The sequence below is a fragment of the Phyllostomus hastatus genome, unplaced genomic scaffold (genome assembly GCF_019186645.2).
Source record: "Phyllostomus hastatus isolate PE091 unplaced genomic scaffold, TTU_PhHast_1.1 phas_scaffold_129, whole genome shotgun sequence".
NCBI classification, from domain to species: Eukaryota; Metazoa; Chordata; class Mammalia; order Chiroptera; family Phyllostomidae; genus Phyllostomus; species Phyllostomus hastatus.
The window spans coordinates 14,484,035-14,500,853 of record NW_025334009.1 but is presented as its reverse complement, the minus strand read 5'-3'; the positions used below and the strand labels follow the sequence as shown (position 1 = coordinate 14,500,853).

General features: G+C 45.9%; 1 protein-coding gene across 1 annotated transcript in view; it reads right to left on the bottom strand.

The window, feature by feature from the left end:
- Window positions 1-16,819, bottom strand: part of GLB1 (galactosidase beta 1) — a 75,148-nt gene that overhangs the window by 16,530 nt on the left and 41,799 nt on the right. Inside the window, exons 11-15 of the mRNA XM_045857379.1 lie at window positions 11,320-11,394; window positions 9,154-9,243; window positions 5,934-6,047; window positions 4,362-4,493; window positions 1,860-2,117 (exon numbers count right to left, since the gene is read on the bottom strand). Coding sequence (XP_045713335.1) covers window positions 1,860-2,117; window positions 4,362-4,493; window positions 5,934-6,047; window positions 9,154-9,243; window positions 11,320-11,394 — 669 coding nt within the window. The remainder of the gene's footprint in view (window positions 1-1,859; window positions 2,118-4,361; window positions 4,494-5,933; window positions 6,048-9,153; window positions 9,244-11,319; window positions 11,395-16,819) is intronic.

Genomic DNA, 16,819 nt, shown 5'->3' with positions numbered 1-16,819 from the left:
TTTCCTTCTGCTTCTTTGGTCTCTCTTCCTCACTCTCTGTCACGTTTGTGTCGCTCAAAGATCAGCCTTGGATCCTCTTCTCTCCTTCTGCATTCCCTCTTTTCAGAGGACCTCATTCACCCCACATCTTCAGCGAACGCCCATACGCCAATGAGCGTGTACGTGTACCAGCCCAGATCCCTCCTCTGCATTCCCGGCCCTCCTCCAGTACCTTCTCAGAGCTGTCCTCCAAGGCTTCCCACACTCGGTGTGTCCAAGTCCAAACTCATGATCTCACTGTCCCAGCCCAAGTCTTTTCTTCCAAAATTTCTTCTTTCGGTAAATGGTACCACCTGTCCAGCTGCAAGTCTGCAACCTAAGAGTCATCTGGGATACGACTCTTTTCTTTAAACCCCCACATCCAATCCATCATTACATCTTACTGATTTAACTGCAAACATCTCCCCAGTAGTTGACGTCCTCTCCATCTTCCCCGTCTGTCAAGGAGATTGTGATCCACTTTCCCTGCATTCACACATACCCTCACCCAGCCCGTTGTGCGGACCGGGGTGGGAGATGCTAGTCACATCACAGTCACGTCCTGTCACTCTCCTGCTTCAATGGCTCTCAACATAAAGACAAAACTGTGATGTGATGTCATTGGCCCATTCCAATCTGGTGTCTCCCCACTTTCTCTCCTCTTCTCTGAACCACACTCCCCTTTCTCTGTGTTTCACACATGTGGGCCCTTCCTCGTATTCCCTGTTTCCCCCTTGAAGCACGTGGCCTTTGCACACATTATCGGCTCTGCCCGGAACTCGTTCCCCTCCCCTTTTTGCCATGTTAATTCCTACTCATCCTTCATATCTCTCAAGCACCACTTCCCCCAAGTATGGCTTCTCTAATCTCCCTGCCGAGGTCAAATGCCCCAGTTATTATCAACCCCCACATCTCTTCTTAGTATCCATTGCAGCTACAGTTTTACCACTCACTTTGGGCTATTACCTGATTTGGTCGTGCTCCCCACCCAGGCCGTAAGTTCCCCGAGGGCAAGGACCATATCTGATTATATCTATAAGGTGGGGCAAAAGGAAGTTTACAGTTGTTTGTATGGAAAATAATATAATAATAATAATAATAATAATAAGTACTAATAAAAATGAGCTCTGTGTTTTGCATACTCACAACTGTAAACCTACTTGTGCCTCCCCCTGTACTGTTGTACTACACCCTTAGCGCCCAGCACAAAGTTTGACGTTTGGTAGCCACTGAAAAGAACTCTTTTGAATGAATAACTGAGCGATGGTAAGGTTATTGAAGATGAAAAGAGGACTTGAAGTAGAGAAAATGACAGTGAAGGAAGGCATTCTGATGTCTTCAAAGAATAAAGAAGAATGTCCAAAAAAGAGCTGAGGGTCCTACAGACACGGTGGATGCCCCCAGGGCACGGGGTCATATCAAGGTGGGGGTGTGATAGGAGTTTGCAGGCAGGTGTAGACAGGAGAAAAACAGGCTCTCCCAGAGAGTCACCCCTCTGCCTGGGCCAGATTGGCTTCAGAATAAAGGGGAAGCGCCCCTCATAATCGATATCCAAAGGGGCTATGAGTTTTCCTAGAGGAAGCAGAAAAGCCATCTTGCATTAAAGGAAGTTGTCAGTCCATGAAAACGGGGTAGACGATGCCACCTCTAAGCTGGCCCTTGAATCCCCGAAGATCTGCTGTGGCCCCACCCCGGAGGAAGGGGTCAGCTAACGCAGAAAATCCTCCACTCCCAAAACTGCCGCATGGCATCTCATTAGCAGCTCCTTTGGATTCTTTCTCAAACACTAAACACCAGACTTTTGAGGCTTGAATTCCAGCACTTTCTGTGGAGACACGTACCTTGGTCCATCCAGGAAACTGGATGAAGGTGTCCTGGGGCAGGTCCGGGATCCCACTGGGAATGGAGAAGTTTCCCACATAGAAGGCTGGGACTGTATAGTTCGATGAGCTGCGGGCACAGGCTTTCCTAGAGCAGTGTCTGTCATTGTCATTGCCATGCCAGCCCCCCAGGTGGCACACTGCGTTCTCGGTGTCCAGCGGGAACATCATCCAGTCCGTGAGGATGTTGGAGTTGAGGGTCAGGTTGGAAATCAGACCCTGCAACGGGGAAACGGGGCAATGAGCTGGGGTGGGGAGGCAAAGGCTTTGAGTGTCTTTGTGTTCCAGCCCTGATTCCTAGGAAAAGCAAACTGGGATACGAAACACCAGCATCAGACGAGACTCCAACAGTGTGTGAAGTGACACAGATTTTGGGAAGAATCACATTGCCCTGGAAAGAGGCACACTTCCCAAACCACAGCTTTCTCTCTCCCTTGCAGGCCAGGCTGCCCCCACCAAAGGCTCCGAGTTCTGCCTCTGCAGAAAGGGGGTTGAGTCACTAGAGCTTTTAATCCCAAATCCCCGATTTTGGTGTTTGATTCAGAGCCATTGCTAGAATGGTGGAAAAGATGGAACCTGAGGAATGCAAAAGGACATTCAGCTCCCTGGAGATGGAGGGAGGGGACAGACTCTGCCCCTGACGTAGAACCCAGACCAAGCAAGTCTTGACCTTAAATTCCTCAGCAGCACTCACAAGGGTGATCCCACCCGAGCCCACCAACCTGCTGTAAGGACTGAATGAGATAAAATACGTGAGGACACTTTGATACAGTAGACCCCCTCCTCCATGGGGCATTTGTTCCAAGACCCCCAGTGGGTGCTTGAAACTTCAAGCAGCACTGACACATACCGTGTTTGTCCCTATGCATAGGCATACACGTGCCTTGTCACTTAGAGAAAGCACTCTCTGGCTTCTCTTTGGCACATCCAAATTGCCAGCTTCACTACTCTTGTGCCTTGGGGCCACTATTAAGTAACATGAGGGTGACTTGAGCACATGCACTATGACACTGTGACTGTTGATCTGACAACTGAGACAGCACTGCGAGGAGATGCTGGACAAAGGGACGATTCACACTCCAGGTGGGATGGAACGGGATGGCATGAGATTCCACCACAGTGCACAGACCGCATGCAGTTTAAAACTGGAGTTGTGTCTGGAGTTTTCCACGGAATATTTTCGGGCCATGGTTGACTGTGGGTAACTGAAATTGTGGATTGTGGAACTGTGGGTAAGGGGGGTGCTGAATCCGTAAAGGCCCACCCAGAGCGGTGATGATGATGGTGAACCTCGGACGTGTATTCTGAAGTTGCTCTGTTTGTCCAGCAAGGGCCGGGGGCAGGTGTCCATGGCACTGGCCACCACATTGGAGCCTCGGTTCACGGCTCATCTAACTTCCCCTTCTTGGCCTTTTACATGGGAGAACACCTCCATTCCTAGTGAGAGCCCAGATTTGTCTTGGGACATCTCTCACTACGAAGCTTCAACTGCTCCTTGAGTAATTCAATAAAAGGTCACAGGCAGCTGTGTGCCAGGCTCCCTGCTGGGTACTGGGGACCCAGAGACTACATAAGCATCCCTCTCACTCCATGGTGAGAGCCAGGCAGGAAGGCCACTACTTACTGCCTGTAACAGGGACATTCCTACTCAGGGAGTGGCCCTGGCGTGGTCATTCCCTGAGGCTGTAATTGCTTCCCCTCTGAGCTGCCAGGCAGAGGGCCAGGAAATAGCTCAGACCCCCGCCCTGCGCTACACCAGCTGGTGCCGTCCTTCCCTCGGTGCAGCCTCCTGCTCTCCAGCGGATGGCGAGGTAGCCGCAGAGCTACCTCGATGTCTTTGCATCCCCCAAAGCACCATATGGAGCAACTCGCACAGAGTATGAGTTTAGCACATCTTTGTTGAGTAATGCTCTAAAAATACGTGTGAGAAAAACATATTTGGACTAGACACCTGGGCACAGAGTGACTGGCTGAGGCAAAGAACCAGTGCACCAAGGCTTCGTACAGTTAAGGGTTTGCACGATCCACAGATCGTACGTACCCAGAAAACAGAGCAGACCCGATGCCAGGCTGGCTTTGTTGGCAAGGGAGTGCCTTCTGAGAGCTCGGTGGGTTTTATAAGCAAAGGCAGAGCACAGTGGAGTGGTTTTCTTCTTCTGTTTCTTTCTACAGGATGATTAAACTCAAACCCAAGGGAAGGGTTCTGTCTGCAAAGCTCGACTTTCTCATCAGCTGCAGAGGAAATAAGGTCTTCAAAGTTGCAAAACAAATCAGGGTAGGTTCACTCATCAAATTAGACTACGTCTGTGTGCTTTTAAGAATTGCTTCTATGATAACAGGGCTGCGGGGGGAAAAATGTATGTGTGAGCTTTTTACAGTAGATTTACAAAAACTCCCTCGGATGGCTTAGGCACAGTCCTGCCAACCTTTGAACCTCACTCCTAACAGCGAGGCTGCTCCTACCTTATAATCATTGATAAAATGGCCATAGTTCACACGGCCCATATTTTCCACCAGGAGGTCCAGCGTGGCTCCAGCTTTCCCCGTTATGTTCAGAGAGATCACATTGCTTCGGTCAAGGATTCCCTGGGGGACCTGTGGGTTCAACGTCAGAGCAGAATTACCTAAGGTGAGCAGATCAGAAGACAGGCAGTTCGCTCAGTTAAACTGAGCACTCGTTTTCCCTCCTTGAAGTGTCACCAGACTTGGGAGGAAATGTTTTGATGGCCCCTTTGTCCCAGTCATCGGCTTTTTTAAACAGGAAAGTCACCAGACACAGCTCTGAGCAAGGAAAGGTCTAGACTGGTTTCCTCTGCTCGGGAAAGTTTTGCTTCATGTTTTAAAAAAGTTTTGCCTCATGTTAAAAAAAAGTTTTACTTTTCAAAATTGATTTTAGAGAGAGAGAGAGGAAGGAAGAGAGAGAGAGAGAAACATTGATTTGTTATTCCATTTATTTATGCATTCATTGGTTGCTTCTTGTGTGGGCCCTGACCAGGGATGGGACTCGCAACCTTGGTGTATCAGGACAACACTCTCACCCACTGAGCTACCTGACCAGGGCTGCTTTGTGTTCATTTTTAATAGGGAGGGAATGGAAGCAAAACAATTCCAGGGGAGGATTCCTATTACAGGAACCTCTTCGTGTTCTCGTAGCATGGAAGGCAGCCATTAAGAAAAAAAAAAGCTTCTAAACAAAATGGCGAGTGGAGATAGAAATCAAATAAATGAGATAAAAATCAGAGAGGCGGAATGTTCTCACCTCAAAATACCTGATACAATGCATTAACCATGAAAATTATATAACAGAATGAGCAAAAACAACAGGCATTTTAGCAGCGACATATCCCTAATGTTTTCAAAGATGGGATAAAAAAAATGTTACTGACTATAATTCACTAATACAATTCCTAAATTGAAATCCAAGAAACAATTGCCATCAGTATACATATAATGTCTTAGGAACTTGCTCCCACAGAAAATAAAGCTGTTGATGACAATATAATGGGAATGTTTTAATTTAAAATTTTCCGAACAACTTTTCTTAGTTAGGAAAACCTCTTCATGTGTTCTTGCCCATGAATATTGCAATGAGAGGAATGTATCTTTGTTCTGAGGCAAAGTGTGGATTTTCGCTCTATCATGAACAACCCTTCAGAATATAACTTTCTTTAAGTGAATCGCCACACCGGCATGTACAGAATGGACCCTTTCCTCAAGGAGCAAGGAAGACAAGGGTGACATGTGGTGGTTAGTCACCGAGGATGGCCTTGGGCTGGGGAGACCAGAAAGGTTTCCCAGAAGGTAGGGCCAGGAGCACGGCCCTCCAGGGGAAGATGCGGGAGGGAGGGATTCGGGCAGATGGAACATGGGTGAGGCCACGTCAGCCGTGGTGGGGTCAGCTACGGGAAGAGGCAGAGCCTGAGGCTGAAGGGTGGGCTAAGGTCTCGAATGTCTATTCGGAAGGACTGGGGCGGCCAAGTGCAGACCACACCCCCGCTGCTGGCGCAGACAAACAGGCCCCGAGACAGTCCTTACCCCATCCACGGAGACGTAGGCCCGGTCGTGGACGCCGCCGAAGGGTGAGAAGAGGGGGGTTGGGCTGCTGCAGTCTTCGGGAAGTGTGGTTCGGTACAGCACAAACCCGAAATACTGGCCAGAAAAGGATGGAAGAAAAATTCGTCATTTTTGCTATTCACCTTAAGAGAACTCATTTGCCCCTGATCTATGTGAAAGTGATATTTCTTTCTTTCTTTCTTTCTTTTTTTTTTTTTAAGAGAGAGAGAGAGAAACATCAATGTGCGGTTGCTGGGGGCCATAGTATGCAACCCAGGCATGTGCCCTGACTGGGAATCGAACCTGCGATGCTTTGGTTCACAGCCCATGCTCAATCCACTGAGCTACGCCAGCCAGGGCTGAAAGTGATATTTCTAAAACTGTAAGGAATGGAAGGCTTCCCCCAGGTGCTGGGGAAAATTCAATCAGCAAGAAGGGAGCTGGCCTCAGTTTTTAGATCGTGGAATAACTTCCATGGTAGCAAACTTCAAGGAACCGTGAAGGGACTTCTATCAAACATCCTTTTCCAGCCTGAGCCAGTGGGACTCTGGAATGTGTTCAGTGATTTGCCCTGAATCACTAAGGGGGATCCTATCTCATATATTTCGTTACCTCGAAAAACAAAACAAAACACAGAAACAAACAAAAGAGACAAACAACAGCAAAGCCGAGAGTGTTCGGTGGAACATTTTCCAGGTCCTTGGGCAATATCTGCTCTCACATGCAAAACAAGAGTCAATCAGAAACTGTTTCGAGTGCAGGAGTAGGGGAAATAGAGACAGCGAGAAATGGGGTGTAACCTGCTGCGAAGTCAGAAAATACTTTCAGGTGCTGGTATCCCTGCTCCGAAAGGGAGGCCCCAGACAGTCGGCCTCCGCACCCACAGCCTCAGGGAGTGACCTTTCTGCTCTGGACAGGCGCCAGGGTGAGCTGGGCCACATCCTGAGTCAGCGAAAAGGATCCAAATTGCAATCCTTTAGGGACCAGAGAGAAAGTTCCTAACATCCAGGGCCCAGAAAGCAGGGCAGTGCACCTCAGGTGAGTGGAAAGGGGGTTTGGGGGAGCTGAAAGAAATGCCAACCCATGTTCCTGTGTTGCAGGAAAGGACTGGAGCCGCCGCCGCTGAACATTCAGGCCCAGGACGCCTCCCTCCCTGACACCCACGTCTCCGTTCATCTCTTGCTTTAAAAAGGAACCAGAATGGTAAGTCTTCACTCAGAGGCTGAGGAGAACTTGGTGAAAGGCCCCCAGAGGGGAGTGGAAGCTGTGATGCTCCCTGCAAAGGTGTAGCTCAGGCCTCCGAGGTTGGGGGGCTGGGGGACGTACCAGGGCTGCACCCCACTTCCTGCAGCTGTGCCCTCCATGGGTTTCGTTGAAAATAAACATTCTGTGGGCTTGCTCTAGACCCCAGACAGCCGGGGCTCGGGGAGCCCCACCCAATCCAGAGCACTTGCATAGTCTAAGATCACAAAGCAGAGGGAGCCTGAGAAACAACGAAGACTCAAAGTGTCTGTATGTGAACTTGGAATTCATTTGCTTTCCGGGCTCCAGCTGCTCTAGTGTCCGTGTCCTCTCTCACGGGCTGCACGGCTGCACCAGGTGGGAAGGCATGTTCTATTGTACAAATGAAGACACGCACACATGAAGCAGGTGCGTGCTCAAATTAGACAGGAAACTTGGCCCAGTATTAATGAAAAAGGTGGGGTGAGGGAGCTTAATTATTCATCTCATTTATGGCACACCGGATTTGTTGGAATAAAACATTCTTGTAAAATTGTACGAGTGTAAAAATAGTCCCTTGTAAAACATTCTCATAAAACTTGTAAAATGCTACAGGTGGAAGAATAGTAACTGGAGACAGAACGCACTAAACAAAGATTAGGTGTGCTAGTATTCTGTCACCTCACTGTTCAGATACTCTCCAGGAGGCAATCTCTGCAGAAAGTGGGAGCCCATTTAAAAACACGGGGCTGAGATCCCCACTGAGTATTCAAACTTAACATGGTAACGAAGGGACAAGCTGACCTCGTTCATGGGCACCCCGAGGACACATCACCCTTTGTCATGTTTGTGCCAAAAAATGTTGTTGTCGCTGAATCTGATCAGTGAGAGGCAGTCTACCAAATACCTGGCCTGACCTCTTGAGAAATGTTCAGAGAGAGAGAGAAAGAGAGAAAGAGAGAGAGAGAGAGAGAAAGAGAGAGACACTTAGGAACAGTTTCAGATGAAAGGAGACTAAAGAGACATTATAACTAAATGGAATGCAGGATCCTAGCCTGGAAACTGGATGGAAAGAGTTAAGCTATAAAAGGACATCATCGGAATAACCGGGATACCTGACTATGGAATGTATCTTTGGTCATTGGATTGCGTTTTAATGTCAACTTTCTGAGGTGTGATCGTTATACTGTGGTCATGTAGGATGAAGTCCTTCTTCTCGAGGGACCCAGGCTGTCACAGCTAGGAAGTGCCGTGATGGTGACAGCCCACTCTAAGGGTAGAGAAAACAAGCCAGCAGCGGATGACAGACGCACACAGGAAGGTGAAGCCAGTGTAGTGACGGTCACACTGGGAGAACCCGGGGGGAAGCTATAGGCGTGCTGGTTGTCCTGCTCCTGTGGCTCCTTTAGATGTGAAGTTTCCCAACATAGAAAGTGGGGAAAGCTCTTAAGTGAAAGACAGGGCGGTGCCTGGGGATTCATCTCACACCCACACACCACCCAATTCTGCTTGTTTCTGTTCTCTTCCAAAGCAGGAAAAAGAACCTCTACGGACCTAATGTAGTAAAAACACAGCCCTTAACCTTTGAGCTAACTACGGACAAGTAATTAAATTGTCATTTTTTGAGTACAAAAATAGTGGTTTTCCACCGGTACCTAGTAACAAAGATTAGTTAGATCAGAAATGCACTTGATTTATAGCTAGTACACAATTATGTTGAAAACAGGTTGAGCTACAACTTCTGTGAGTGAGAATAAGAAGAAATGGGGGAAATACAGAAAAAAAAATAAACCTGGCCTAATGTGCAATATTTAAAGCTAAAGAGAGCCAGAAAGTCCACTGTTACATTACTGGGGGGGGGGGGGGGGGGTCTGATTTGTCTGCTTACTATTTTGGTCCCTGTGTGAAGAAAGGACATTGCAAGGCTGGACAGAAAACACATTTTTGCAAGTAGAAAAAAGTGTTACCTTTGAAGGCCTACCTGTTTCACCTGGATAAAAGTCAGGGGATAAACGCTTTTTATAGGCCCCTTGGGACACAGAATGTTCAGCGATTCCTCCACTGTCTTTAACTGAAAAGAAACAAAAGCAGCTTTCACTCATTCCCTGTGCACCCCTCCCTGGTCATCAGAGTCGAGCATGCCCCTTGCAAATGATCAACGTTATTAGTGGATTTTGCCAACCCCCTAAATAAATCTAAATGGTTCAAATTCCACTCAGGGCTACTCCCCAGTCACCTTGAATCATCTCTAGCAGTTCCCTGAAGGCTATTAAAATAAATGCAACCCAAGGCTCGGAGGCAGCCTCCTTTGAAGCCTTCCCCAACACCCCACGGAGAAGTACCGGTGACTGGGCTCTCTGCATCTGTCTGCAGCATAGCTTCCATGCCCGCATCATTTACCAGCTGCGTCCCTTTGCCAGGCTGTCAGCTCCAACAGGGCTGGGTTTGTACTGTGCGCAGCCCCCAGAGCCCAATACATAGTAGCCACTCAACACGCGCGCGCACACACACACACACACACTGTCCAAACGATTGTGCATCCTGGCAACTCAGGATGCTCACTCTGTGCAACGACAACAACGATAAGAGCTGCCCAACACTGGGTGCTTAGCAAACTCCAAGGGAGACAGAGCTTTACACACAAACCTCCCTGAATCCTTGCAAGTACCCAGTGGGGAAGGCATGATGGTCCCCAAGTTAGGGACTCGGAAAAGCTCGCCTGAGCGACGGCAGAGCCAGGATTTGCAGGCAGGTTTGGCTCTAAACCCAGGACTCTCCACGGCAGTGATACTAGCGAGGAATGGCATCAGCACTCTCCGTGGTTACCGTGCTGATGTGCGGCATCGAGATAAAAAATCTTAAGTGCAATTTTATCAGTTCAGCTGTTCACGTGGATGCCTTCCCACGTGGACACACACAACTCATGGTAAAGGTTCTATCCTGCGTAACTAAGTTCCATACACATTTAATTCAGTTATAGGCTGATTTGTTCTATGAAATTACAAGGACTTAGTTCACAACAAAAAGCCTTTTCTGCTCACACAATTTTCTTTCGCAGTAAACAGAATGTGCTTTTGATACCAAGCTAGATTTGTATTTAGCAATGTGGTATTAAACGTTTGCAGTTATTTCTGTTGTAGCAAAATTAAACCCTCACTGCTCTAAACCCGACAGACCCACTTTTCCTTAAGTAGCAGAAGCAGTGAAGAAGTCAGAGATGCTCCATGGACGAGTGTGATTCAAGTCTGATTAATCTAAAGAAAGATGCCTATCAGGCAGAGCAGCCAACCACGTTCTCTGTAGAATGTAACACACGAATCTGACACTAGGTGGAAAAAGTTACAAGGACTCAACCAACCATAATATCAAAGGGCTTCATGAATGGAAAAAAATCATACGATCATGTTTGGCATTTTGCTTAAAGATAAAAACTTATGATGCTATTTTAGAATATCAAGATTCGTAAGAAATATGCAACGGCTCATGTCTTTTTTTTTCTTGTGAGTTAACATATGTAGGAGTTAGGGATTATAAAAGGGGAAAACCTGAAGACAGATGATCAAAACAAAGTGACTTTGGCTTACGTCACTCTTGACTATAAAATGTAACCTCTCTTCTAGAATAAAATGCCTTTAGCTTTTATTTATGATTGATTTCTACCTTTCCCCCATGATGTCTCATTTACCATGTACATTACAGACCACAAAAATTAGCACACGATTTTGAGATGGGGGTGTATAATTTAAGGCAAAGACCTATTAAAATGCCTGTAGCTTTTGAGAACCCCCTAAAATAAAGGCGGATTAGAAAAAAGAACCTTATCAGCCATAACAACAAGGTGGCATGTCATTCCCACAAAGGTTTCTGGGATTGCTTTGGATAACTGATAACTGACCCCAAATGACCTGAATGATCTGGAACACCTCCCGAATCCCCACGCCCCATTTGCTCACCTTGTCAACACACAGACCCATGCTCTCACCTCCTGTGCCCCCGTGTTCCCAGAAACATCACCTTCCCCATCGGTCTTACGGAAAACAAATTCACAGAAAAATAACGAGCCGATGCCCCAGCGAAACACTTTCACTCCCAACAGCTAAATTCCATTTCCTCACTCTCAATGTTTCTGTCATTTTTTTTTCCTTACCTTTTTCAGAGCAACTTTTCCATATGCAAACTTGGGTGTAGACGGAGGGATGGGACCTTCTGGTACTTTTTCAAACTACAATCCGGAGTGGAAAAGGGCAGAAAAGAAGAACGGCTGTTAAACCCTTGGAAACACATCTATACAATTGGTCTTTCAAAAGGAGGGTCAGCGACAGAAACAACGGCGCCGGTGATGCTTTGGAAAGGCAGAGGACCAAAAGGCTTCCTTCCAAGACGGGATCTGGTTCAGTTTTTACTTCTAAGTGTGTGTCTGTGGATGTGTGTGTCTTAAGCTCCAGGACTCATTCACGTAATTACAGAACAAAGACTTCATAATGGAGAGCAAAGACAAGTAGTGAGAATGAGGCTGGCGTCAGGAAGACTAGAGTGGGGGGAAAGAAAAGGAAAAAGGTTCAGAATCTTCGGGGAGGTAGCCTAGGGAAGGAAAAATATTATTTGTAGATTAAATCTTATTGGTAGATTAAAGTTTTGTATCAATGTTGAAATTGTTATGGTCATGTAAGAGCACATTCCTACCTATTCTTATGAGATGTATACTGAGGCATTTAGGGGTAAAGGGTCATGAGATACGCAACCCTTCAATCAATGGTTTAGAAAACACAAGGGGGGAGGCGAGGGGTAAATAACGAAGCAAATAGAGTGAAATGTTGACATGCGTGAATTTGGGTAAGGAATATACAAGTGTTCTTTGTACAATTTTTATTCTTGAAACTTTTATGTAAGTTGGAATTAAAAAAGTTAAAAAATAAAATAAAAATAAATCCTACTAAATGTGTACACACACACACACACACACACACACACACACACACATACATATTAGCATCAGAAGATATGAGTGGAAGTCCTAGGTCTTAGAACAGTCTATGCCCATCTGGCATCTCCAAGTAGATTGCATTATGATCTTTCAGGATCCCTTCCTTTCCTTTCCTTTCCTTTCCTTTCCTTTCCTTCCTTCCTTCCTTCCTTCCTTCCTTCCTTCCTTCCTTCCTTCCTCCCTCCCTCCCTCCCTCCCTCCCTCCCTCCCTCTCTTCTTTCCTTCTTTCCTCCCTCCCTCCCTTCCTCCCTTCTCTCTCCCCCCTCCCTCCATCTTTTTTCCTTTCTAAAAGTAATTAATAAAAGAAGAGGATAAAAGACTGGTAAAAGGAAAAACAATACTCTTCTGACTCACTCTTTTCTTAGCTATATTCTTCAGAGGAAACCATTTAAAAATCATTCAGTGGAACCTATTTTTGCTTCTTTGGGTCTCTAAATAATGCACATATCTGCTATGACTTTTTTGATTCATTTAAAACATTATCATTGATTTCTTCACTACCTTCAGCTGACTTTCTTCAACCAACATTCAGCCAGTTTTGTCGTCTCATTTACTACTCACAAGAGCCCTCACTAACAGCTCTTATATTTCCTGAGACCGAGAAGTTTGCTCAAGGTTGTAAAGAAAGCAAGGGCGGTGGGAGTTGGGCCTTTGGACCCCATGTCTGCTGCTGCTCCTACCGCTCTGTCTTACCACCTTAATGGTCGTGACAACAACAGAAGGTGTTTCCTATTAATTCCCAAACATAATTCTAAAACCAAAAACATGCCGTGAAACCTGCTCTTTTCTGGTTTTTCTCATAGACCTTCCCCTTAAACACATGTATATTCTAAGGGTAAGAGGCAATTTTGTAATTTGCTGTTGCCACTTATCAAAAGTACTTTTGGGCCCTGGCTGGTGTAGCTCAGTGGACTGAGCACGGGCTGTGAACCAAAGTATCGCAGGTTCGATTCCCAGTCAGGGCACATGCCTGGGTTGCGGGCCAGGTCCCCAGTGGGGACCACATGAGAGGCAACCGCACATTGATGTTTCTCTCTCTCTCTTTCTCCCTCCCTTCCCCTCTCTAGAAATAAATAAATAAAATATTTTTTTAAAAAGTACTTTTGGCATGACCAAATTATTGACAATAAGTTTGTTTATTGCATATTATATTCAAATGGATATGACTGAATTTATATAACTATTTTTTCAATATTAGGAATTGAATTATTTCCAGTTTTTAATATAAAAATATTGTCGCATGAACAACTTTATAGTTACAGCATTATCCTGGCTTAAATTTTACTTTGAATGAAGCCCCAAGTAAAGGGTTCCTGTGTCAAATGATATGAGCATTTTATATGATTCTTAACATAGTATATGCCAAAGTTCTTATCAAATGTATATACTTTCTTTGTTTTTTTTGCCCAATTACCTATTTGGATCTTGATTTTTAAACCAGTGCTATGAACTCATTATAATATCAATATTAAGTCCCCATCTGTCCCATTTGCCACAATCTTCTCCATTTTCTTTTTAATAATTTTAGCTATTTTCATTTCTCATCATATAGCAAAATCCTAATCTCTTTTCAACTAATTTAGGTTTCAGAAAATAAATAGACAAATATACTTAAACATTATACTTCTAAACCTTCATTTCTCCATAATAACCTGTGCTTTGACCACAGTTTTCAGACTAATCATAAATATTGCTTCTTATCCTACTTCTTTAGCTAGACGAATTCAATATAGGAAGTTGCTCTTTTCCCAATGGAATCTCAAAGATCTTTCCCCAAGATCTCCAATGCTTTTGCTCATTCATGTAACAAAGTCTTATTAAAAACATACTTTGCATCAGTTCCTATGCTTGGAACTGGGGATATTAGCAGCTTCTAACAGAGCATGAGATATGTGTGTAAACAAGTTCATTAACTCACTGTGAGGAGTAGTGTATTCAAGATTTCCACACTGTCAGGTCGTGGCAGAAAGCAAAGTGTGACTAACTGCAGAAAGATGGATCAAAGACGACTCCCCAGAGAAGGTAACTGAGGTGTGTCCTTATTTTCTAGAAGGATAAAGGCAGCGGAAACAGCGTGTGCAGAAGCCAGTAGGTAGAAACAGCACTGTCCCTTTCAGAGAGGTTTAGGTCCCTTCACTTTAAGGCCAGAGGATCACCTACAAGATGGGGAGAATTGAAAGATGAGGCTTGAGGAAAATAGGGGCCGAGTCATAGACGGCTTCCTGACCAGATCAGCATGTTAGAGAAATCTCTCTGGAAGATAGACTCAGAAAGCCAAGCCTGTAAGAAATAAAAAGACTAGTGCCACAAGGGTGCCAGCGATGCTTCAGAAGGCTAACACTTGTTAAGTATATTCACTTTGTTGTCCTTAATTATCAGACATAAAACACTGCGTTCCCACTGGCTCCGTGGACTGAAAAAGACAGCTTGTGTCTACCCACTGAGCTAGTGTCATTCCAGCTAAAGACCAAGAAAGCCCATCCACTGGCCTCTGTAGACTGGTCCTGAGGCAAACTTCATTAAGCTTCCAAACTATTGAAAATCACGGTGGCATTCTTGCACCTGCAGCCCCCACCCCCACACCTCTCGCTCCAATAACCACCTCAAGGAATCCCAAGATCAACTCCATGATCAAGGTCCTCCAGCTATCATGTGATTAATTTCGGCAGAGTAACCCATCTCCCTAAAGCCGGCTGGATTCTTCTCTTTGATGGAAACCTCTTTAAAACGTGGGCCTGGAATCCATGCCAAAGCATGCACAAATAAACGCACCCCTGGCCCTCTTAAGGCACTGGCAGGGCAGAGGAAGAGGGCGCTGCCCTAGAGTCTGACAGTTCATCTTCGAGGTCAAAGTGTTAACCATGTCTGGCTGAGTTTACCCACACCAAAGAGAATACCTTAGAAACTGCAAATGTCATGAGTTTTGTCATGCTTGGAGAGGCATGCAAAGGGACGCCTGGAGCTCTCACCACCGAGCACAGGCTTGTGCAGCCTGGTGGGAAATCGTCATCCCTGGGAGTTCATGCCAGCAAAAGATAATGGCCATCACCACTCAGCTGACTCTAGAGGTGGATCAAAGGAGGGACCCCTTCCGCTCTGTAAGTCCTCGGTGAAGGAGAGCGGCTGGTAGAGCTCTAGAAGGGGGTATTTGTGATCCCCCTGTTTCTCTTGAGGCAAGCAAATAGTTTGAATACTATTTAGCACACCAGCTAACTGGCCATCTGCGAAGTCTTACAAGAAAGAGCCAACTGTTAAAGTAGTTCATTTCTCTCTTCCAAATTTCAAATATCAAAAAGAGACGGGGGAAAGGATGACTAGAGGTTAAGCTACATCTATCGTAAGTCATTGAATTACATTCATGTCTGAAGGATCAGCGTCCTTCATGGGTTCATCTTGCTGTGTCTTCTGCGTATAAGCTTGGGGGTCCCCAGGTTAGTCTTTTGCTTAACCTAAGACCCTTTTCACTCAGCTCTCCATGTTCAGTGTCAACATGCCCTGCATTTTAGCCTCCACTTCCACTGCTGACCCCAGAATCTGAGCCTGCCCTAGTGACTTCTCCCTGGAGCTTCTCACCCTTAAGTGAGGCACTTGCTGCAGAGACACCTCCACCTGGATGTCACTAGAGGCGTCTTGGGCTGAACAAGCCCAGAACTGAATTTGCTTCCCCGTCTCCATCCCCAGCCTGTGCCTTCTCTGCAACCCTCTTGTCTAAGTTTCTGACCCCATCCAGTTATCCAACAAAGGCTGAATCCTGGACAAATCAACAACTCTTCATTCTTTCTCATCAGCATGAAGTCAATGGCCAAACCCTACTGATCTTACTTCCTAAATCCTTTAAGACCCATTGCTTCCTCTCCACTCCCTGCTGCCCTCCTATCACCCCATTCCCAGAATGTTACTAGAGCAGCTTCCTAACTCATCTTCTGAATCCAAAAGTGCCCCAAAGCAAGGTCCTACCAGTGTGTTCATGCGGTTACAGGTTTTTATAAAACCTGCAAAACAATAAAATGTAACCACAAGAGGCTAAGAGCCTTGTCTCCTTCTGCTCCAGCTTCCTTGTGTCACACGCACCCTCTTCCAATCAGGAGGCTTTAGAGTGACTACAGGCATCTTTGGATTCAACCACAGGTGAGTGGAGGAGGGGGTTTATTTAATTAGGGTATAGAGTGCATATCCATGGTACACTGGCACTGCCAAGAGCGGGTAAATTACCGCCAACTGATTGTTCCCAGCACTCAGTACGCTAACCCGATCACGCTCTAAGGCACCCAGCCTCAGAAGTACATGAGCTGTGGAGGAGAAACAAGGTCGGAAATGTACGGGGTCAGAACCTGTCCGCAGAAATTTCTTCCAAATATTACAACTCGAGTAGGAAAGAACTTGAGAGATTTCCCCAATTTTGATAATAACCCTAAATATGTATACAGTCATACCTTGGTACTTGTCAGCTTCAGAACTTGTCACCTTGTACTCGGTGCATTTTGATGAGAAAAGAATGTTTCAGCATTTGGTGCTTGCTTGGGACTCGTCACACTTGCTAGAGCTTATATGAGTCATACCGCCCCGCAAGAGAAAATGCTTCGTCGTTGGGTACTCTCTGGTTCTGGCACTTGTCATGAGTTCCAGAACGAATGAATGACGAGCACCAGCGTACCACTGTATA